The sequence below is a fragment of the Echinops telfairi genome, unplaced genomic scaffold (genome assembly GCF_000313985.2).
Source record: "Echinops telfairi isolate 266 unplaced genomic scaffold, ASM31398v2 ScPeMD7_2291;HRSCAF=2852, whole genome shotgun sequence".
NCBI classification, from domain to species: domain Eukaryota; kingdom Metazoa; phylum Chordata; class Mammalia; order Afrosoricida; family Tenrecidae; genus Echinops; species Echinops telfairi.
In genome coordinates this window covers 20,048,355-20,071,601 of record NW_022106189.1, presented here as the reverse complement: position 1 = coordinate 20,071,601, position 23,247 = coordinate 20,048,355, and the positions used below count along the sequence as shown (strand labels likewise).

The 23,247-nt window shown below is 57.2% G+C and overlaps 1 protein-coding gene and 1 non-coding gene across 2 annotated transcripts in view; one reads left to right on the top strand and one right to left on the bottom strand.

Moving 5' to 3' along the window:
- The window catches only part of NLRC5 (NLR family CARD domain containing 5), a 68,848-nt gene extending 47,829 nt beyond the window's left edge, over positions 1-21,019 (bottom strand). Inside the window, exons 1-17 of the mRNA XM_045293895.1 lie at positions 20,709-21,019; positions 20,195-20,254; positions 18,843-18,914; positions 15,552-17,190; positions 14,376-14,459; positions 14,164-14,247; positions 12,764-12,847; positions 12,555-12,644; positions 10,489-10,548; positions 8,987-9,052; positions 8,048-8,131; positions 7,821-7,904; positions 6,046-6,129; positions 4,022-4,111; positions 1,747-1,827; positions 661-729; positions 4-47 (exon numbers count right to left, since the gene is read on the bottom strand). Of these exons, the coding sequence (XP_045149830.1) occupies positions 4-47; positions 661-729; positions 1,747-1,827; positions 4,022-4,111; positions 6,046-6,129; positions 7,821-7,904; positions 8,048-8,131; positions 8,987-9,052; positions 10,489-10,548; positions 12,555-12,644; positions 12,764-12,847; positions 14,164-14,247; positions 14,376-14,459; positions 15,552-17,190; positions 18,843-18,914; positions 20,195-20,254; positions 20,709-21,012 (3,079 nt within the window). The 5' untranslated portion in view covers positions 21,013-21,019. The remainder of the gene's footprint in view (positions 1-3; positions 48-660; positions 730-1,746; positions 1,828-4,021; positions 4,112-6,045; positions 6,130-7,820; positions 7,905-8,047; positions 8,132-8,986; positions 9,053-10,488; positions 10,549-12,554; positions 12,645-12,763; positions 12,848-14,163; positions 14,248-14,375; positions 14,460-15,551; positions 17,191-18,842; positions 18,915-20,194; positions 20,255-20,708) is intronic.
- Positions 11,820-11,924, top strand: LOC115870799. Its single transcript, XR_004046926.1, has one exon. It is a non-coding gene; the product is annotated as a U6 spliceosomal RNA (small nuclear RNA).
- Positions 21,020-23,247: the final 2,228 nt, after the last annotated feature.

Below are 23,247 nucleotides of genomic sequence, written 5' to 3'. Positions count from 1 at the left end.
TGCAGAGCTGAACGAGGTGTTTGGCTTGGAAGTCACAGTGGGTCAGCCTGTAGAGGGGCAGATCCACATCGCTGCCGTGCAGGGGAGCAGGTGGCGAGAGCACCCCAGACACCCAGGCAGCGAGTGAGGGGTGCAGGAGAAGAGGGGCCGAGAGGCACCGACAAAGAGGGACCAACACACACCAAACACATAAAATGCCACACCCTCGCAGGGCAGAGCAGGCACATCAGACTGAGCAGGGCAGGGGAGGGCAGAGGCAGAAATAGAACCGAGGACAGGCCAAGAAGGGACGTTCACACACAATAAGCCAGAGGAGTGTTGCTGGGAGTCCTTCAAGGCCTAGGCCACACGATCAAGCAAGAAGGGCAGGACTCTCCTTTCTCCAATTTTTCATGACCTTTACCTGCAGGGGTTCAGGGGAGCTAAGGGCACTGGGTCCCTAGGTTGGGGAAGGAGTGATGACTGAGGGGGCTGGCCCCCTGAGCCTGTTGAGGATGGTCCAGGCAGGGAGGAGGGACAGGGGAGTCAGGCTACAACTCCTGGACACGGCAGGTCACGGTTTCCTCTCCAGCTTGTGGGGACTTGGGTCCTGGGATGGGTCTGAGCAGAGGAAGGGAGAAAGCCGGAGCCACACACAGAGCCAGGAGGTGGTCAGTGTACCTGATCCTTCTGGAGCTCAGGGGCAGCTCGGAGGGCATATGGGGAATGAGGGTGTCCAGAAACGCCACCCTGTAGGGATACAAGCAGAGACCAGGATCACCCGAGGCCTTCTTCAGCCTCACCTCCGACCAGTCAGTCCTCATTCATGGCCGGGGCCAGGCTGACCTTGGCTCTAATTTGGCTTCTCTGGCTCCTGGCTGTTGGACCCTGGACTGATCACGGAACCTCTCGCCGGGTTCGTGTGTGTGCACTGCCTCCGCTTGGCGCTGGAGGCAGAGTAAGCGTCTAGTTGGGTTGGCTCTCGCTAGTACTGGAGTCTAGTGCTTGGACTGGGCAAAGGTTCATGGGCTCGGCTATCATTGAAAGGCGGGCGAACTGAGCCACTCGGGGGCCCCTGAGAAGAACATCCTGGCCACCCTTTTCAGAAAGATCAGCCATCGAACCCCCTGTGGCTCCCAGTTCTCCTCTGACACACATGGGGCTGTCAGGAGACAGCAACTATTGTTATTAGTCCCAAGGTCACCATCACCGACCCATCAGGGACAGCAAGCAGGCTGTCAATGGTTCAGACAGTGGGTGGACCCCAGGGAGCTCAGAGCTCAGGAAGTGGGCTGGGGCAGCCAGGCTGGTGCCCCGGAAGAGGCAAGCATCCCAAAGGGTCTTCTTCATGCCAAAGGGAGCGCAAAGTGCCCACCGATCTCAGAAGCGGGTTGAGGTGGAAAGGCCTTAGCCTCCTAACATCAGCTCAGCTATCTCACCCCTGCTCTGGAAGTGGTCCCCACTCCGCAGGGCAGGAGTCCTGGACACTGCAGGGGGTGGGGCGGGCTGTCCTCTAGCCAGCTCCCTTTAGGGCTTCAACACCCCCTCCCCCCACCCCCTGGCAAATCCTGCTTGCATCTTGCTGCTTCATGAAACCTCTAAGGTCGCAAATCCCGCTTGCATCTTGCTGCTTCATGAAACCTCTAAGGTCGCAAATCCCGCTTGCATCTTGCTGCTTCATGAAACCGCCAAGCCCCCCGCTGATGGTGCTCCTCACTTGCAAGAGGTCAGGGGGGAGCTGGCCCTGGCAGGATGTTGTGGTCCTACCTGTGCTGGGTGCCCGCCTCCTCTTCCTCCTCCTCCTCCGGATCTTGAGCAAATGTCAGCACAGCCGTTTTGTGCAGCAGGCTGAGAGAGGAGAGGGGGTTGGGGGGCCAGCACTGCTCTGTGCCATTTTAAGCCCCTGGCCACCGGCTGCAGGGTGGGGGTGGGGGCACTCTTCGACTCCCCTCCCCTTCCCTCCTCTGAGCCTCCGGCAGCCAGAAGCCTTCCCGCCACCGAGATTTCACCCATGGGCCACTGCACACGCTGCCCTCATGTCCTGGCGACCACTTCCTGAAAGTTGTTTGCCAGCTTGAACCTCAGCCTGAAAGCTTCCCGGCCCTGCCGGGCTGCTGGGTCCCCCTTCCTGTCCCGGGACGCTCTGCAGTGCCCCACCTGCCCAGCCATCCCGCCCAGGGAGGAAGGCACAGCCAGTGTTGGGGACAGGCCCCTCAGGTCTCAATGGGGCTGTCGTTTCTAACTCGGGCCCCCTTTACCTCGTTTTTGCTTCTGGTTTTTCCTAAGGGGAACTTATCTAGTTTCTCCTTTATAAAAGTCACTCTCCATCTTTGGGGAAAACTTAGAAAATACAATCCATTAAAGAAAAGTCATTCATAATATTGGTCATCCCAGTTAGCATTTGGGGTGGGTCCTTCAAGATTTTTGGTGGGGGGGAGCCTGGGGCATCTGTTCAGGTTCCTTTGAAGCCTCCCGGGGCCCTGAGTGCTTACGTCCCCAACTGCTAACCAAAAGGTTTGCGGTTCAAACTCACCCAGCCTCTTCTCGGGAGAAGATGTGGCCGCCTGCCTCCTTCAAGATTCCCGAACCAAACTCACTGCTGCCGGAAGGAAGCAGGAAGCCTCATCTTTCTCCCACAGAGCTGCCGGTGGTTTAGAACTGCTGACCTTGCAGTGAGCGGCACAATGCATCCCCCACTGCCCCACCAGGGGCCCTTCCATAAAGATGGCTGCCTTGGAGCCCCGGGCTGGGCGAGGTGGGCGCGTGGCTTCTGTTCTGGGGCAGTTCCGCCCTGTCCCGCAGGGGGGTCTATGAGTCGTAATTGACCGGACGGCAAGGGGCTTCTGGTTGTGCTTTACTTGTGGTCGCCTCTGTCCCGGAGCCCGGGGATGCACTGGTCAAGTGCCTGACCGCTACCGGAGAGGTGGGCAGTTCAAACCCACCTGTCGGAGAAGAGCCCTTGCCATCTGCTCTGACAAAGAAAACCTCTGGGCAGCGCTGTTCTGGCCGATAGGGTGACAGGGTGGCTGGCAGGCGCACCCGTTTCCCCTTGCCGTGAGTTCTATTGAGATACACAGCTATGGGGCACATCACCTGCTTTCTGGAACCTTCTGACCTTCTGTGTGTTTAGGATCCCGTACAGTGTTTGTTTTTTTAAGGGGAAGCACCTCTCCTTTTGCTCATGGTTTCACCCTAAAGGTTTGCAAACCCCAAGTCCCCAGGGCGAAGGGGCAGTGGGGCCACGGTGGGTCACCATCCCTGCCACCCTCCTCTGGCCCCTGTGCCTGGCCTCAGCACTCAGCCCCTCACTCCCTGCGCAGGGAGGCACTCAGCCTCTATCCCTGGACGAGGGTGCTGGTAGCTCACCGGCAGGCCAGTCTGGGCTCAAGGTCTGGAAGCGGCTGCCCTCTCGGGATGGGGTGGGGTGGTGGTGGTCAGGGCTTCTACTCCAGCTGTGCTCTGGGCACCCGCACACTGGATACCCGTGGCCACCTCTCTGCGGCCACCACCAGCCCCTGCCTACTGCCCCTGGCAACCCCCACCCGGAGGGGCAGGCCTCCGCTCTCCAGTGCATGCGCTCTCTGCTTTGTCCTTTGAGCTCCTGTGGCTCAAACTGAAAAAACTCCCGGCCACCCAGTCAGCTCCGACTCACAGGGACCAGCAGGCATGTCCCTAGGGTTTCCAGGACTGGCACTCTCCAAGGGAAGAGAAAGCTTGGTCGCTCACCAGAGGAGGGGAGGGCGATTTTGCACTGCTGCCCTTGCTTAACGTCCCGTCTCACAGAACATCTATGGTAGCTGTTAATATGCATGGGGTGCTACCTGCTTGGAATTCAGATGGAGCCCCCAAGGAGCACAGTTCACACCCTCTATGTGTGTGAGCTAGAGGTACCGCAGAAGACAAGTCTGGCAATCCGCACCCCTCAACCCAGCCAGGTTCTACACAGACACCCTAGGCCACTGAGAGTCAGAGCCAGCCTGATGGCCGCTGGGTCGACCATCAAGGGAACCCTCTGCTGGCCGAGCCCGCTGGGCACACCCACCTGATGTGCAGATCTGCCAGGGTCCAGCAGCTGCGCAGCTCCCTCAGCACACTGTGCACCCCGTGCAAGGAGAGCCCGTTGTCACTGAGGCTGGGGAGGGGACATAGGAAGCAACTGTTGACAAACAGGACATGCCTAGCCTGGCAGCCCCGGGCAACTCCAGCCCCTCCCAGGGCTCTGCTGTTTGCTGACCGCCACACTTGGCTGTCCCAGGTCCCTTAGCTGGCTTCCCAAAGAATTCTAGTCTACGTGACCATGCCACGCTGCCCTCTGGCTTGCGTGCTGATACCCAATCCCTGTTTTCCCCTCTCTGGCCTCAGTTTCCTCATCTGTAAGACCACCGTGCTGACTGATCGCTGATTGTGCCAAGGCCTGTCCTAAGGGCTTCATACACCCATGGCCTCATGTGAGCTCAGTTTACAAAACACAGGCAAACTGGGGCACAGAGATGTTCCACGACAGTCCTAAGATCACAAAGGGATGCAGTGACCGCGCCAGGACTGAAATCCAAAGCTGGGGCTCCACACTGTGGTTACCAACCTCCATACACACACCCCACCTCACAACTGCTTCTCCCATGCCTCCCGAGGGTCAGCCAAGGCCAGGCCCCAGGAGTCCCTCTCGCGCTGGCTCATGGTCTGCAAACTGCGGGTCTCGAGCCCTAGGCGGCTCGTTCGGTACGTCCATGTGGCCCCGAAGTAACAGTGAACAATTTTGAAGGATTTGATTCAGGTAATGGTGATTTCATTTGTTTGCAAAAATATACTGAGGGCTCTCAAGTCATTTCTAAACTGTTGTGAGGGGCTGGATAGGCTCTTCTGTCTCAAACGTTTCCCAACCTCTGGGCTACCCGGTCCCAACTCGTTACCCTCAGCCGTGGCCCAGCTTAGGCACCTAGAACAAAGGCCATGTGGAACCAAGGCCAGGGCATTCCACCCCACACAGAGACTAATGGACCCCATGGAGGGTGTGTGTGTGTGTGTGTGTGTGTCGTTGACAACCTGAGTCTCACGCATATTTGGGAATCAATAAACACTTAGAGGGAATTCCACAACACGCTGCCCCAAGAGGCAGGCGCTGGGAACAGCCCCACGACGCAGAGCCAAATCCCAGTCACCCAGGCCAGGTAGGATGGGCATCAGCTGCTCCAAGGAGTCAAGGCAGCCAAACGGGGAGAGCTCAGAGACAGGGGAACATCGCTCGCAGGGTGTGCAGAGCGGTACCCGATGATGAGGGCCTCTCAGGTGACTACAGTGGAGACGATCGCTGTGGAAGCCCGACGTGTTCCTGCTGCTACTGCCAACCTACTTGTAAGACCCCAGCATGTCCCGCCCACCCCAACAAACCTCACCTCACCTCGGCACATCCAACAGCCCAATACCCTCCTGGCCATCCCAACCCCCCACAACCTACCTCTGACTCCAGTACCAACCCCACCTTCAAGCACGCCACTTCCCAGCCCAACCCCTCATCTCCCACCCACCCTGATACCCCAATGCTGTCCAAGTGCAGCACCTCACCCCACCCCGCCCCAGGGCTGCAGCCAGGACCACCCAGCTGAAACGCAGGTATTGGCTGACAATGAACGCCACTGACAGCTCTGCATGTGGGAGGGGTTCTCGGCCCAGGGAGGGAGCAGGGGCTCTCGGCCCTGGGAGGGAGCAGGGGTTCTCTGCCCTGGGAGAGAGCAAGGGTTCTCTGCCCTGGGAGAGAGGCAGGGGTTCTCTGCCCTGGGAGAGAGCAGGGGTTCTCCGCCCTGGGAGAGAACAGGGGCTCTCGGCCCTGGGAGGGAGCAGGGGTTTCTTCTGAGGCAAAGAGGAAACCTGCCCCAGTCGCTCCGCCTTTGCCGGAAATCAGGAGAGAACAGGGGTGGCGGGCACTCTTTCCAGCAAGGTTCCTGTTTTAGGGACCTCTGCAACACTATTTCTAATGACCGTGGGCGTGGAACCAAGTGTGGCAGGGACTGCCTGAGGCGCTCACAGACCAGCCCTGCCACCCCTCGGCGGGCTGGGCGACTGACTTACTCCAGCTTCCTGGCGATGTGCAGCTGAGACGCAGCCTCGACCATCAGTCGGCAGCCTTCATCTTCTAACTGGTTCCCTGAGAGGCTGAGATGGAGGGGTCGGAGTTCCCAGAGGCCCCTGGCACTCAGCTGGCCCCTCAGGAACTGCTCCCCAGACATCCCGCCCATGAATGAGTCTCCTTCCCAGCAAACACGAAGACGTGCTTCCTACTTTCCTAGCACAGCCCTGGGCTCCTCCACCTCCATCCTCACAACAACCCCACCTAGGAGGTGCCACTACCGCGCACTCTACCGACGCGGCCAGCGAGGCGCCGAGTGAAGACGGCACTCGGTCAGGAGAGGACCTGGGATTGGAACCCAGGCAGCCTGACTTCCAGCCCCACCCTCAACCCTCCCTTTCCACTGTGGCCTACACCTTGTGACACGCGGTCAGCAGAGAAACCCCGGGGGGCTGTGACCATGCACTAGAGGGGCATCTGGTCTGGGGGTGAGGGAAGGCTTCCACGATGTTAAAGCCACTCACTAGAAAAATGCAACTTCAACAGGGTTGGGGAAAGAGAGGGGAAAGGCACTCCTGGCAGCTGGGACAGTACGTGCAAAGGCCCTGTGGCATCACCCGGCTGAGGAGCTGGACCCAAGGCCGAGCCGGAGGAGGGTCTGATGAGCCCGAGAGGTGCGGACGGCATTTAGGACCACACTGGGTCTTTGGGGTTGGCCTTTCTCCACTGGAAGGGTTCTAAGAGAAGAGGGTCGGCAGCGGAGACTCCTGACCAGACGGGCAGTTTTAGCAGTTTCCCTCTGCAGTGGTTCTCAACTTGTGGGTCGTGACCCCTTTGGGGGTAAAACGACCCTTTCATAGGGGTCATGTAAGACCATCGGAAAACACATAAGGATCTCACAATATATAATTACATATTGTTTTGTGATTAATCACTATGCTTTAATTATGTTTAACCATGTTCAATTTGTAACAATGAAAATACATCCTGCATATCAGATATTTACATGACAATTCATAACCGTAGCAAAATTACAGTGATGAAGTAGTAACGAAAATAATTTTATGGTTGTGGGGTCACCACAACATGAGGAACTGTATGAAAGGGCTGCGGCATGAGGAAGGTTGAGAACCATGCTCTACTGGATGGAGGAGCCGGGCTAGAAACGGGAGGCCCATGGGGAGGTTGATGGGGCCATCGGGTGAGGGGTTGGGGTGGCCTAGACCAGGACTGAGGGTGAAGGCAGGGAGGGCAGAAGAGCAGGAGAGGGTTTGGACAGCTGCTTAGAGACCTCCTTCACCCCCACCCCAGGGCCTGCCCAGCAGCCTAGCGTCATGGCAACCTCTCCAGGTCCCACCTGCTCTGGGAGAAAGAAGAGAGAGAGAGAGAGAGAGAGAGAGTCCTGGGAGGTGGGGGCTTGAAAGCAGGCCCAGGCAGCGTGGGCTGGGGGCTTTCTCTTGCACTGATCTCCGTGGTTCCTGCAGAGGAGGTCGGGAACCAAACTGCCTGGCCTTAGCCGGGGTCTGGCCTCCTTCTGGCTGGCTGCTGGCTGGCTGCTTCCTCTGCCCAGCATGCACGGGGTAGCACCCAATTCCCAGGGGGCAGGGGAGGTGTCAAGGAGATGGCAAGTGTTCAATAAGTGGGAGCTACTGGGACGACCTGACTGGGCCCCCACATCCCAGGGAAGCAGGAGGTGCCTCTCCCACCCCACTCCTGTGCATCCTGCCCCAGCCCCGCATCTCCTTCCCTGGGGGTGGGGGGCAGACAGGATACTCACTCCACTTCCTCCAGGCAGGGGCCACCCCGAAGCAGGGTGGAGAGTGTCTCCATGTGGTGGACCCGGAGCTGACGCTGGGGGAGTCTGCGGACAGGCGGAGGTGGGGGTGGGGGTGGGGCAGTGGTCAGCGGGCTCAGGACATACATTTGTGCCGTGGCCCCTCCAGCTCTGAGTGCCAGGCCAGGCCAAGCCAGGCATGAGAGCTGGGGGAGTCAGGAGAGACGGACCTGGGTGAGAACCTTAGCTCCATCTCTTCATATTTAAGTACGTTGGACAAGGCACTTAACCGGTCTGATCCCCGGCTTTCTCCTCTATCGAATGAGAAGAATGATGTGGGCCTCCCCAAGACCTTCCAAAGGAGGACAGGGAGGTCATGGGTAGGAGATGTTCAGCTCCGTGCCCACCATAGAACCCCACCCAAAGCCCCACTCTCTGCCATCGAGTCCATGCTGACTCATAGTGACCCTACGGGCCAGGTAGAACTGCCCCTGTGTGCTGGCAAGACTGTAACTCCTTACTGGAGCAGAAAGCCCCCTCTTTCTCCTGAGGAATGGCTGGTGGTCTCGAACTGCTGATGTGGACGTGAGCAGCCCAAAACTTAACCACTATGCCACTAGTGTTCCTCGCAGCATCTATCAACCCCCTGCAACCCAAACCCACTCTCCGAGACCATTTCAACCCACAGCTACCCCATCGGAGAACTGTCTTCTGGGGTTTCTGAGAAGGGAGTCTTCACAGAAGCAGACAGCCTCATCTTCCTCCTGCGCAGCAGCGAGTGGATTTGAACTTGCTCTTAGCAGCCTCACATGCAACCCATTACACCAGCATATAACCGGGCCTCGATAAATAGTGGCTGTGATTATTCTTGGAGAAAGACGAGGTTTTCTACTTCCATAAAGAGTTACCATCTCAGAAACCGACAGAGGCAGACCTACCCTGCCCTATAGGGTCGCTGAGTCAGCCTGACTCGATGCCGTGAGTTGTGATTATTGAGCTTATCATTATTGCTGTGGCGATCATAGGGCTTCGATCCCAGCCTGGAGAGATTTTTCAAGTCTTTTCTCTGCCTTGTGTCTGTCTTCCCGTCCCCTCCCCTTCCCTGGACGGGCACCGTGACCTCTAACATCACAGTCCACTCCCCAGGGCAGTGGATGCCACGGAGCTACCTGAGGGTCCAGCTTCTGGTCAGTGCTTCTTCCTTCAGGTTGGCATTTCCTTGTGGGTCCGGGGCTCTGCCAAGAACAAGCAAAGCATTGCCCTGGGTCCAAGAGTCTAGGGTCTAGTGGATCGAGCCTCTCCTCTTGGCTTCTCAGGGCTTGAGGCCCTACCACCCCACCCTCAGGGAACGAGCGGCACCCATAGCTGTTTGCAGGCACCCACGGGGCTAGTCAGCAAAGCAGCAGGAGCAAAAGTTTGAGGTCCGACAGAGCTTCTGTTGAAACACCGGCTCTGCCATGCACAGCTGTGTGGACTTGGATAAGACCTCCCCCAACTCCCCCCACAACCCCACCCCACACCAAGCTTCCACTTCATCTTTCCTAAACTGGGATGGCGATGTCTAATGCACAGGGTGTTTGGAGACGGGATGAGGTGATGTATGGTCAGTTGCCCAGCATAGGCACAAAGTGGACAGTCAGCCAAAGGAAGGTGCTGTTGTCTATGATGTGATGGTCTCCATTGGAGAGATGCCATCTGGGGGCCCAGACAACAGAGACCATCAACCAGGCTTTGTACAAACCACAGGGCCTCCCGATTCCTTCTCATCAAGCCAAGAGAGGACCGGGGCCTGCAGGGAAGCCAGGCTTCTGGGCTCTAGTGTTTCACAGTGTCTCTCTCAAAGGCTGTCCTTCAGTAATGATGGAGATACTCTGTATCCAGGCCATCCCCTACGAGATCCAGGAAGCACTTGAAATGTGGCAGATGCAGCTGATGAGCAGACAATGTCCACAAGCTGAAACAGCGATGTGTGGCTAGTGGCTCTCTTGGCTATTGCAGCTTCAGAGAGGAGGAAGAGACATCGGTGCTACCAGGTCATGGTCTAGGTAGGGAGACTGAGGAGCAGGGACAGGTCAATAAAGAGCCTGGACGCCAGGCCCAGGAAGAATGCTAGTGTTGTGGAGTTGAGTCTAACTCACCCCCATGTGGCAGAGTAGAACTGCCTCGGAAGGTTTACCCGGATGGCACTCTTTCTGGGAGCAGATCACTGGCCCTTGTTCATTTTTTGGGTCCCATGGAGAGGCTGGTGGGGTTGAATGGCAACCTTTGGCAAGCAGCCAAGTGATTCCCTGCTGGATTCCCCACCCAACTCCTTCAGACAGCTGGAACAGCTGTGCCATGCCACCTGCCTGGCAGCTTTGGCCTAGGCACATTGAACGCATCCAGGCTTTTAATTCACAGAGCAACTGCCGGGTGTAGGGACAATTGGCCCTTGCTTTGTGCCAGCAGAAGTCTCCCCCACAGAATGAGTCCAGCAGAGGCTTCCTCTCGTTTCCAGACCCAGCAGGAAAAGCTGAAGCCCTTTGTCAACCCTGCGGAGTAGCTCTTTCCTTAGGGCACTTCCCACCCTCCAGCTCTGTGCCCAGGGCTCTTCCTCAGCCTACTCCAAACTGCCTGAGCTCAGGTGGCCTCTCAGGATGGGCCCAGACCCTCCCCATCCCTGGCTTCTTACCCGTGCAGCTCTGAAGTTGTCTCCGGGGATGGGGAGAACCGGAGGATGAGCTCCTCTTGCCTGCAGGTCAGACACCAAAGCATGACACCCTTGGACTGCGGGGCCGGGGCCTCACCCCATCTGCACACAGCGCCCCCCCACCAAATGTCTAGAGAAACGCCCAAACAGAAGGGCTCCAAGTCAGATAGGTAAGACCAGGACGATGATGAATTCCGAATGAGCATTTTAAAATGCAGGACAATGTTTCACCACAAAGATCAAGACAAATTAAGCACAAGATGAGTTTTTATGGGAGCGAGACTCCCTGGTGCAAATAGACCAGCGGTTCTCAACCTGTGGGTCGCGACCCTTTTGGGGTCGAATGATCCTTTCACAAGGGTCACCTGTGACCATCAGAAAGAATGAATATTTCACAATATACAATACATATAATTTTGTGATTACCATATATACTCGAGTATAAGCCGACCTGAATTTCAGCCGAGGCACCTAATTTTACCACAAAAACTGCATAAAAAATGTGCTGAAAAACTTGACTTATCCCACATGGAAGAAGCACACCAGCCTGTGTGATCACGAGGTGTCGAAAGGATCAGGTATCAGGCATCAAAGAACAAAAAATCATATTGTGAATGAGGGGGGGAGTGCAGAGTGGGGGACCCAAAGCCCATCTGTAGGCAACTGGACATCCCTTTACAGAAGGGTCACGGGGAAAAGACAAGCCAGTCAGGGTGCAGTGTAGCAATGATGAAATATACAACTTTCCTCCAGTTCCTATATGCTTCATCCCCACCCACTATCATGATCCCAATTCCACCTTACAAATCTAGCTAGACCAGAGGATGTACACTGGTACAGACAGGAACTGGAAACACAGGGAATCCAGGGCGGATGATCCCTTCAGGACCAGTGGTGAAAGTGGCGATACTGGGAGGGTGGAGGGAGGGTGGGGTACACAGGGGGAACCGATTACAAGGATCTACATATAACTTCCTCCCTGGGGGACGGACAACAGAAAATTGGGTGAAGGGAGACATTGGACAGTGCAAGATATGACAAAATAATAATTTATAAATTATCAAGGGTTCATGAGAGAGGCGGGGAATGGGAAGGGAGGGGGGAAAATGAGGAGCTGATGCCAGGGGCTTAGGTGGAGAGCAAATGTTTTGAGAATGATGAGGGTAATGAATGTACAAATGTGCTTTATACAATTGATTTCTGTATGGATTGTGATGGTTGTATGAGCCCCCAATAAAATGATTTAAACAGAAAAAAGAAAAAAACTTGCCTTATACACGAGTATATATGGGAATCACTATGCTTTAATTATGTTTATGTTCAATATGTAACAATGAAAATACATCCTGCTACAGAGAAGATTAGCCTGGCCCCTGTGCAAGGATGACATGCAAATTCGTGAAGCATTCCATATTTTAAAAAGAAAAGAAAATACATCCTGCATATCAGATGTTTACATTATAATTCATAACACTAGCAAAATGACAGTTAGGCAGTAGCAACAAAAATAATTTTATGGTTGGGGGGGTCACCACAACATGAGGAACTGTGTGAAAGGGTCGCCGCACGAGGAAGGTTGAGAACCACTGAAATAGTCAAAGCTGGCTCAGCACCACGGAGAGCAACACATGGCTCGGCATTCCTTGGGCGACACCCGTGTATGTAGATTATTCATCCATCCACCCACCCACTATTGATTCACTAGACTCCCTGCCTCAGTTAGGCTATGAAGGTAAAACCACAAAACTCACGGCCCTGGAGTCCATTCTGACTCAGGGTCCCTAGAGGACAGAGGGGAACTGCCCATGGGGGTTTCTGAGGCTGTCACTCTCTGTGGGAGTAGGAAGCCTCATCTTTCTCCCGCTGAGCAGCTGATGGTTTTGAACTGCCGACCTTGAGATAGCAGCCGGATGTGTAACCCATTCTGCCACTAGCTATGGTCCAGCAGAGTCAGGCCTGCTCTGAGGAATCTGCAGACGACGTGCATCTTCCCCTCCCCTCCTTCCCTCCCTTTCACAGACCCCGACAGTCAGGAGCCGTCTGCTCACCCGGCCTGCAGCATCCTGATGGCTGGACACATGACCACCACCTTGATCAAGCTGAGGAGGCCGGACTCAGAGACGGTATTGCGGCTCAGGCTGCAGGGTGAGCGCAAGGTTGGCAGGAGAGAAGCCCCACCCCATGGGCCCCAGTGTGGCAGGGAGCATGGCCAGCCTTGAGGACAGGGGGTGGAGGGGTGGGAGTGGGGGCTTCTTACTCGAGCCTCTGGAGCCTGGGCAGCCCAGGGAGCAGCCGCATGACGTCCAGCACCTCCCGGTCCTTGAGCTGGTTGTTCTGCAAACTGCAGGGAGACCGAGGCTCGCTCTCAGCCCTGAAAACCTCATGCAGCAAACACAAGATGGGCCTGCTCCCTGGAGAGGCCCTCTGAGGACCTCACTCCTGTCCTGAGTCAGCCTCTGTGTGTGTTTGGGGGTGGGGGTAGGGGCAGACAAGCTTCTGCTTGGTGGCCCAAGAGATCCATGGGACTGGCTGTATCCGAGCACCCTACTCCCAGGACTTACATCTGGGGGATGCTCTTTGGTCCCCAGGGGATGAGGCAGCATGGAGACTAGGAAGCTTCCAGCCTCAGCACCAGCCCTGACTCCCCAGGCCCAGCACATGTCTTGCTGAACCCATCTGCCTCACCTGTCCACTGGGGCCCACTCCCCATCCCTGACTGGGCCCTGACTGGGGTGGGGTGGGGGACAGACGGGCTGCTACTCTGTAGAGGACAGAGAGCCAAGGCCGGGGGATGGGAAGGAAGATTAAAGGGGCTCTCAGCAATCAGGAAAGAAAAGCCAGTGCCAGCAAGCTCCCTCTGTCCTACCTACCGTGTCCTGGCCAGCGTTAGTGCTGCCCAAAGACACCCAGGAGAGGGGACGGTGGGAGCCGCGGCCCAGCTCACACTCCCTCGTGCCAGGCTGCCTCTGCCTGGTCGAAGGGGCACTTTTTGTAAGTCCTGCAAGGGTGTTGTTTTAGCTGGTCGTGGCCCTGCCTGTGACCTGCTCGGGAGGATCTGTGGTCAGTCTGAGACACAGGACCAGAGGGTATGTGCTTGTGCTAGCGAGTGCCTGCAGCCCATGCAGATGTTGATCTAGGGGTGTGTGTGTCTCCTTTCTCCCAGGGTCACAGGAAGAGGGCGGGGGCCTCAAGACCGACGCCTCTCCAAGGTTAAGGTGACCAGATTTTAACATTGGTAAAGCGGAACACCATTGATAAAACTCATATTCCGGCGAAATAGCCACATGGCAGCCGAAAACCGTATACCCTAGCTTGTCGTGCATTCTTTCCAAAAATCGGGACTTTTTAAAAACACCGCAGGACGTGGGACAAATTGTTAAAATTCGGGACTGTCCTGCCAAAAGGGGGACATCTGGTCACCTTATCCAAGGTGCCCCCCCCCCCCAATCACTACATAAGAGAACAGCTGCTCGGGGAGCTCCGGGGGGTGGGGGTGGAGTCATTCCTGCCAGTTCTAGGGCAGAGACTCCCTCTCCTGGGTCTCTCTCGGAACACCTACTTGTCAGTCCCCAGTGGGATGCACAGGGCGCAAAGGGTGACCTGGGATGTGAGCTGTGAGTCCCCTCCCCAGCCGGGGACGCCCCAGCAATCACTCACCTGAGCTCTTCCAGCTGTGGACAGAGGGCCAGAGCCTCCAGCAGGTGGCTGAGGCCTTTGGGAGTGATCCTACTTCCGGTGAACCTGTGCGGTGAACAAAGATGGGATGGGAAAGGGGTCGGGAAGGGAGTAGTCAGGGGAGGGGGGAGAGGAGGGAGGGGAAGGCCAGGCTTCCCAGCTGAAGACCCCCTGGGTCACAAGCCCAGGCTCACCCCAACTTCCTCAGACCCTTCATCTTTGGCAGGCTCCTGGACAGCGCTTCGGCAAAGGCATCCCCACACTTTCTGCTCTGAAAGCTGCCGCGGGGAGAGGGGAGGGGCAGTCGGTCAGTGCTGGGCAGGGTGCCCAGGACAGAAGGGGCCCTCTGATGTTGTCACCCACTCCCTCCTCTCCATGCTTTCATCATGACTGTTGGAGTTGTCGTCACAGACACAGGTGGCCAGACCCCAGAACCCAGCGCATTGCCACTCAGCCGGCGACACTGTGTGCGACAGGGACAGGCGGCCAGAGCTTTCTTCTGCCGCCCCAGCGGGTGGGTGAAACTGCCAGCCTCGAGCTTGGTAGTTGAGTGCGAACCATTCCTGCCACCTGGGGACCTGCCTGCTCAGTGGGTGCATCCGAAGCCCCCATCCTTAGAGAAAGCGCTAGAACGGGGAACAGTTCCTCGCCCAAGCACGGCGTTTCCCAGCCCTCTACGCAGCTCCCCGTGGCCACGGGAGCTCGTCCCCACCAATGGAATCGGTGGTCGTGATCTGAGCTTTTGCCCACTGGTCACGTCTCTGCCACGTTCCCTCAGTCCCCGCCCCCAGGCCAGAGCACAGGTAAGCCCTGGCCTGGCCTCGCCATGCAGGTCAGGAGGCTGCAGGAGATGATGGCCAGGAGATGGGTCCCCCGCTTGGGACTCGGGTGTCAGAGAGAAAAATGAACTTCTCGGTGGTTAATGGCGCTGTATGTGGAGGCGGGGAGGGGGCATCTCCTGGGTATTGACGCTTAGTCTTTGCCAAGTTAAGACGTGCCTTGAAACCACCTCGTGCCAGGTCCTGGGCTAAGGGGAGCTTGTCTCTTGGCCCCTTCTCACAACACCCCAGGGAGTTAGACGGAGTCCTCTCTTCACTGAGAGATGACAGCCCCCACCCAAAGCTCAACAGCCTCGAGAAGTACAGCCCAGGTCAGCACCAGCGGGGGCAAGAGACTGCAGCTGGACTTCAGAAAGCTGTGAGGGAACGGGCTCCCTATCCATGCCCTAAGCTCATGCCTCTTCGGTCCTGATAGTCAATCTTCCTACCCAGCCTCCCTCTGCAGGGTCTGCCCAGGCCACGGGCCCCCACTCCCCACCTCTCCAGGTACCTGTTCCCCAGCAGACCACACGGAGTGGACCTTCCTCTTACCTGAGATGCTCTACCTGCTCACAGCCCACCAGGGCCTCTGGGCAGTGGGGCTCCAGGGGGCAGCCTTCAAAGTCCAGGTGGATGGGGGCAGCCCTGTAGCTCAAGATGTTGGCCAAGGCGGCCAGGTCAGTGTAGGTCAGCGGGAGATTGTGGAAGGACAGTGGGCAGGGGAGGTTTTGGGCAACGAGTCGGGCCAGCTCTGGCTCCTGGGTCTCGCCCACACAGTGACACAGCTGCATAAACTTTGGGGCCCTGAGCCTGCGGGTGGTCAGCTTCATCAGCGTCTGCACAACAGCGGTCTGCTTGGCCGCCACAGCCTCGCTGCCCTGCTGCACCAGGCTGATGAGGAAGGGCCGGCACGCAGAGGATGCCAGCCCCACCAGGAACGTGGGCAGGTGGTCCAGGAGACCCAAGCTGGCATTGGTCCGAAGAGTCCAGTGGGAATGGAGGGTGATGTAGCCAGAGAGCGAGTCTGTGTCCACCCGGGGGCTGACCATCAGCTGCAGGGCTGCGAGGAACTCCTGCAGACTGAGGTGGGCGAAAGCATAGCCCGTCTGGTGGCGCCCAGGGCCTGTGCGGACACTGAAGGAAGTCAGCAGGCTGTGGGTCGCCCCAAAGGCCAGCATGGCAGGAGGAATATCTCCTGCCGAGAAGACAACCTTCCCAGCCCGCAGGCCCTGCAGGGCCACGTCACTGAGGTCCAGGAGGAACTTGGGGCTGAGGGTGCGCACCCTCTGTACAAAGAGCTGGGTGACGGTGGGGAGGAGGGTGGCAGCCTGGCCCGGGGGCGCATCCAGCAGCAGGTGGTGGAGGCATTTGCAGGCCACCTGGCACAGGGCAGGGACTGCACACATACTCCAGAGGCGCCCATCTGCCCGCACCTCCGCCAGGGCTGCTGCCTGCAGCAGCGACTGGCCCTGGAAGAAGCGGCCCACGTACTCCTCCACCCTGGGCCTATCAAAGCCCCACATATGCACCATGGCCGCCTCCACGGGTAGACACTCGGGCAGCTTTCCAGGACGGGAGGTGGCCAGCACCCAGCAGCCAGGGAGAAGGGTCCCATTGCAGAGGCCGGAGAAGAGGGCGAAGGCGGGGAGGGGAGCGTTGGGGTCTTCCGTCTTCCTGGGGGGACAGGTCCAGAGGGCCTCGTCCAGCCCGTCGAAGATGAGCAGGACGCGGGATGCATGCTCCTGTAGGTACCTGAAGACGCTGTCGGCCCCCGACTCGGGCCTGGGGCCGAGATCAAAGAGGAGCTGCAGCAGCGTTAAGGGCCCCGAGATCTGGTTGAGCTGGCGGAATTCGAAGAGGAACAGGGCCTCGAAGCGCTCCAGCTGCCCGCCAGCCCACTTCCGGCAGAGCCAGTGCGACAGTGTGGTCTTGCCCATGCCTGCCTTCCCCAGGACCACTGTGACTCTTCGGCCCTTCCCCGAGCTGGGGTGGAAGAGGTCCCGGATGCCATCTTCTGCCTCGAGGTCCCCCATGATGGCCTGCTCCTGAGTATCTAAAGGTGCTGGGACCCGGCTCCGTTGTAGGATTGGGGCCACGTGGAAGGAGCGGGGCTGTCCCGGCCTGGGGTGCTCATTGTCATAGCGCTGCTGGGTGGAGGTCCGCAGGAGCCGCAGGTACGGCCTGGCAGACTCTGCGGGGAGGGAGGTGGCATGAGGGTATCTCCTTGCCCCCCACCCCGACCCCCATTGCGATAGGTAGGCTTATTGTGCCATTCTGGCCAATAGGAACATGTGGGATTAATCGGGACGCAGTTTGATTGGAAGGAAAAGAGATACATGGCTCAGCAAGGCCCAGCCCTCTCCCTATTACTCTCTGGGGATCAGACCAGCATGCGGCTACTTTAGCTAGTTTTCTGCCTCATCTTGTGAGCTACACTACCTGTGAGACAGCCAACCCGTGGATCATATCACTAGAGCTTGAGGTTCCTTCAAGACCTGCTTCGCCATGCTGCTGGTGCAGACATAGCTTGAGCTTGAGGCTGGGGGATCCTGTCGCCTTGTATGGCTTGGGTTCGCTATCCCATCCAGGCCTGCTTCGCTGAGCTCCTGAGCTGCTGGCTGTTGGTGACCAGCCCTTCTGTTTGCTGCCTGCGGGCAGATGCTGCCTGCATTACCGAAGGGAAGGCTCAGCTGTCTGCTTCCTTGACCTTGGACCCTGCAGCCCTTGTGAGTTGAAGGATTTCCAGTATATTAACTGTTCCACAGAAGTGAGTTGAACTGAGCCCTCTGTACTGCGGTGTGGACTAATTAGCTGTTATATTCCTTTGGGCTGTATACATCTGTCCTCATATACTGATATATAATCATAAGTGTCCTGGTTTTGTTTCTCTAGAGAACCCTGTCTAACAGACCCATCAAGGGTCAGGCATAAGGGGTGGGGAGGGTGGTGCAGAAGCACAGCACGAGGGAACGTCTCTGCAGAATCCCAGCAGGGGACCAAACCACCAGCTCCACTGGCCACTTGAACCTGAAGATGGAAGGTGGACATGTGATTCGTGGCTCGATTTGCCTTGCAAAAATAGTATGTGTTTAAAGGTTCCCAGAAGATGAGGTGTGGGGGAGAAATGCGGGCACCTCCTATGCAAGCAGCTCACTGAAACAAGCTCTGACGTGATACCTGAACCACGACATGCCTCACTGGTGCCCACAACCCGGTGACTCAAGCGCTGGCCCATCAGGTCCTCGGGGCTGGAGCATAGCCCTAGTACCTCTGCCATTCGGAGTGCGGACCTTTTAATGGCTGGGGCATTGAGTGGTGGCCAAGGGGACAGTGCTGAGGGGACACTGGGGCAATGGCCTGTTTCCTATCGCTGTGACTCCTCTGCCCACGTGTGAACATTCTAGAGGGAGTACCAGATGAAACAGGGGTGGTGGTGGGGGGGACACGTCTATCTTCTCTGTGCCCACTGTCCTGGCCAGTCCCCAGCAGTCCCTGGTGTCTCCGCTACGTCCCTCATCACTCCCTGCCCTCACCTGGCCCAGGCCTGAGACCATGTTGGTCTCGCTCCTGGGACTCCCTCAACGCTGATGACAGCATGGCTCCCTGGAGCAGCCTGGGGAATGAGTTCCTTCTAGCAACTTCTGCTGAGTCATTTCTGGAGACGCCCCCTTCCACATGCCTTGTGCGCTGAGTGGGCTTCCTGCCCACGCAGGCTCCCCAGTCCCTGTCTCCTGTATGCTCAGAAGACAAAGGTCGCCAGCCCCTTGGACAGCGCCCAGGAGCCGTGCTCTGGCCCGAGGTCACGCAGCCTCAAGGGGCGGCCCGCCCCCACCTGGCGCTCACCCAGCTGCTGTTCCTTGTACTGCTTCTTCCTGTGGGGCGAGGACTCACAACTGTGATATGGGCGCTTGAGGCCTGCAGAGAGGAGAAGAACGGAGGGCTGGGGCTGGAGAGGAGCCACCCCAGCACCTGGGAGCGGCTCTGTGCCCCAAGAGGAGCCAGCCCAACCCGTGGACCTACATCCAGAACTGGGAGAGGTGGGCGGTGGGCAAAGGCTACACGTAAACCCGCCTCTGTTGACTGGTGGGTCCCAGGCCCAGGAGGGCGGAGGGGTCGGGGCCTGCGGGTTTCCCAGCCGAGGGTTTAAGCAGCAAGGCCCACAGTCAACAGCCTCCCCAGTACCCAGACTCTTTCTCCACCAGGGAAGCACCACGCTTGGCGGGGGCCTCTGTGGGCCATGGAAGGGAAGCTCTGAAAGGCCGTGGCCAAACCTGCCCCCATCCTCCCCCGCCAGTGTGCCTTCACCCCGTATCACCCAGCATGCACCAGGAGGGACACGTCCAGGGGGTAGCTCATCTGGAAGGGGTTCTTGGGCCCCCTGAAAGGTATTCTGGCCATGGTTGGGAAAGTAAGAACAAAAGGAGTGAGAAGAAGGAGGGTGGGCAGAACGGAAAGAGGCTGGTAGCAGAATTTTAAGCAGGGGCACAGGCCTCTCCTCTCGCTGGGCACCGCCGACTGACAGCCCCCGCACGGCTACGTGGTCACTGTTTTGCCCCTGGATGGTGGGCAGGCTTGGAGGCTCCAAAGGGGTGCTGGCCCCAGTCTGAGATTGTTTCAGGGTTCTGGGGCTCACGGGCCGAGGACCAGTCAGGCCTGGTCAGTGCTCAGGGCTCAGGGCAGAGGCAGTAGGACCGCCGGGGCAGGAGCCTTGATTTGGGATCATCAAGCGGGGTCTTCCATGAAAGCTGGTGATGCTACTGCCATGCACACAGCACTGGAGAAGTCACCCCTTCTCCAGGAATGCAGGCTCTGGGGGCACACTGTGGCCCGGGAGCTAAGGGGTTGGTCACCGCTGACCCCTGACCCTGCCACGCACCGTCAGAACACTCCCGGATCCTCAGAGGGGGTGCCCCGAGAGGAACCCAGCTGGGCTGGGAGCATGAGGCCCCCAGGCTGGGGGGACAGGGAAGTGAGAGCCCGCTGCCAGTGAAAGCAGACTGGGAAGCAGAAGGTTTCTCTGATGGGGACAGGCGTCAGGGCCGAGAGGAGGAAAAGGTGAGGGGAGAGGGGCAGGGGTAACTGGCTGGGTGGACAGTGGCTGAGCATCCCCCACCCCCCGGCCTCTTCCAGATCTGAGGGGGGGATGTGTTGCAGTGCTCACCCCCTCTTGTTCCTCCCCGCCCCCCAGATCTCACCATGGCGGGGCTGAGATTCAGGGCAGCTTTCCTCGTCAGATCCACGATGGTGCGGGAGCCCTGAGAGAGAGGGGGCACCGTGTGCCACAGTGAGCTTTGAGGCATGCCAGGAGACAGCAGGCCAGGTTAACACTGTGGAGACGAGGCTTCGGGGCAGGGGTGTGTGCCAGTCAAAGCCCACTGGGCAGAATGGAAGTAACACCCCCTGCCCCCAATGGATGGAGCCAAAGGCCTTGCCCTTGGACTGCTTCTATTCACAGTGTGAAAAGAAACATCTTGGGCACGATGAGCTAGGTGGAATGTGCTGGCTGGGAGGAGGCATCTAGTCCTTCCTCTCCTGGGGCAGCTGAGGCAGGGCAAACTGGGGCCAAGGCCCCAGGGTACATCCTCAGCTCTTTGCCCCTTCCGTTCCTCTTGGTGGGACTCAAGAGGGTCCTTGCCCCACCCTGCCATGGGCCTGCCTTGGCTTGGGACAATGACCGGGGCCTGGGCTGGCGCTCTCGGCCTCTCATACCTCTCTGGTCGTCTTCTTGTCCCCAGGTGCTCAGCAGCGACATCTCCAGCTCCAGCGGCACATCCAGTTCCATGCACACACAGTGGACGAACGCCTGCCATGTGTCCAGGCCTTGGGCGGAGAGCCTGCTGAGCTGCCGGACGATGTGCTGGGCAGGGTCTGGGCTCTCGTTCCTGGGGCCCAGGTCCACATGGGGGACAAAGAACTTGACCTTCGCGGTCAGCCATTCTGCATGTTTACTGAGCAGCGTCACCACTGAGCTGAACAGGTTGCTGGTGCCCAGCTGCATGTTGAGGAGGTCCATGAGGAGCTGGCTCTGTGGGGACGGGGGTGGGGTGGGGTGAGTGTGCTGGGGGGGTGGCAGGGGGTCGGGAGGCAGATGCACTTGAAGGAAGCTGAGCCAGGAGTCAGGTGAGTTGGGGGACCCAGCCCTGGGTGGGTGTGCTGCTTCCACCTTCCCCTTCCTATCTGTGCATCTGCTCACTGACTCTGGTCCAGTCCACCCCCTTGAGGGTCCCCTGAAGATAGTCTCGGGACAGAGACAACCAGTCCCCCACATCTGTTCTCAACCTTCTTCCTTAGCAATCGAGCCCCTGAGTATGTATCCCCAGTTACCTGGAATCAAGAAGATATCTCTCAGCCTCCTTTTGAGTTAGAGGTGGCTGGGTGATATGTTTTGACCGATGGCACAGCTATGGAAATGTTTCATATCCTCCACTTCTGGTTGGCTGGATGTTGGTGCAATGTCACACTCTGGGCAGCTACGATGGTCCATTTGAATGGTGGTGTGAGGGAAGAAGGCCAGAAGTCCCCCGGACTGCCAAAAGAACAAACAAGTCGGTCTTGGAACAAGTCCTGCAGAATGCTCCTTAGAAATCATGGTGGGGAGACTTCATCTCACGTAAAATTTGGACATGCTGTCAGGAGAGACTCCTCTCTGGAGAAGGGTCCAGGAGAGGGGCAGAGCAAAGCAGGAAGACTCTGGACAAGACGGTTTGACCCAGTGGCTGCTACAACGGGCTCACCCCTGACAACAATCGTGAGGAGGGGGCACGACCCAGCTGTGCTACCTTCTGGTGTGCACGGGGCCCCTGGGGGTGGGAGCCGAGTCAACAGCCCCCCACAACCGCAACCACAGCCACAACCACAAGCACGCGGTGGCCTGTGAGATGGAACCAGGGTTGAGGAAGGTGGAGAGAACAGTGGGCCCTGCATTGATTGCTTTTTCCCTCTTTTAGCCTTTTCTTTATTTTACTTCCTTTGTCACAGTGGTCTCACATGTTTGCCCTTTTGTGATTCCCTCACTTTACTCAGCACAATGACCCCTCATTCCATCCATGTCGGGAAGCATCAATTCCCCATTATTCTTAAACATCGCGTCGTCTGGGATGATGCGCTTGGACCGTGCTTATTTCTCCATTGTTTCCACCTTTTTAAAAAAATAGTTTTATTGGCACTTAATCCACATAGCGCACAATTCAAAAGTTCAATCATATCAACAAGGGTGGTATAATCATTACCACAATCAATTTTAGGACGCCTTCTCCCCCCGCCCCCTCCCTCATGGTTAAATCGATTTTAAAGTGAGTTGTGTAATCGCCCTCAGGTCTAGTGCTCCCCCAACCCTGCCTTTCTCATCCATGAAAGGGAACTGCACTTCGGTCTTGGTGAAACCATTGCTTAGGACTGTTCGTGACCCACGGGAAACTCTAATCCTAGCTAATACAAACCAGCTAGCTCCCGCATCTCGCTCAACCACGCCTTCCCTTTTTAAAGCGGGAATTCCAACAACTTGCTGATGGGGGTACAGACAGACGGCATTCTCTTACATACATATTTGCATAACCAGTGGCTAAAATGGGCAGGTCCTTGATCCAGCATTTCTATCTCTAGCATTCTAATCATGGCGAGCAATGAGGAATTTACATAAAAATTCTAATCACAACGATGTTCACTGCCAGAATATGTATAATAGTTAAAAACGGAGTCACCTAAGTGTCCAAGACTCTGGATTGGTTCAGTGGTGGCCCATGCATACAGTGAGATATTTTATATGTACTCCCCCAGGCAGCCGTATTTCCTTAATAATAGTAGAAATACTTAAGAATTTTCTTTGTGCCAGGTACTCTTGCAAGCGCTTCATATAGCTAGTCATGCTGTGTCATGGTTAATGCTGTGTCAATTGGCTAGGTTAAGATTCTCAGTGGTTAGTTTGGCCAACGTGGGTCTGATGGCTGTTCTGTAACATAATCTAATACAGTGTCATCTCCACCATTATGAGTTTGGATGTGAGCAGGCAATCAGTGGAAAGGGTTATTTCCCTGGGTTGGGGGTGGGGGGTGTCCGCCCCCCAGTACACAAATACATATTCTAGTAAAGGCTCATTCTTGCAGCCAATTCACATCTGACCATTAGTTCTTGACATGTAAGCCTGAAACCTGCCACCTGCTTGGTGTATTTTGGTATTTGATAGCTTCCACAGTCCCATGAGTCAGCAGCCTGTCATCTGACTGGTCAGTTTTGAGGTCACCAGTCCCTG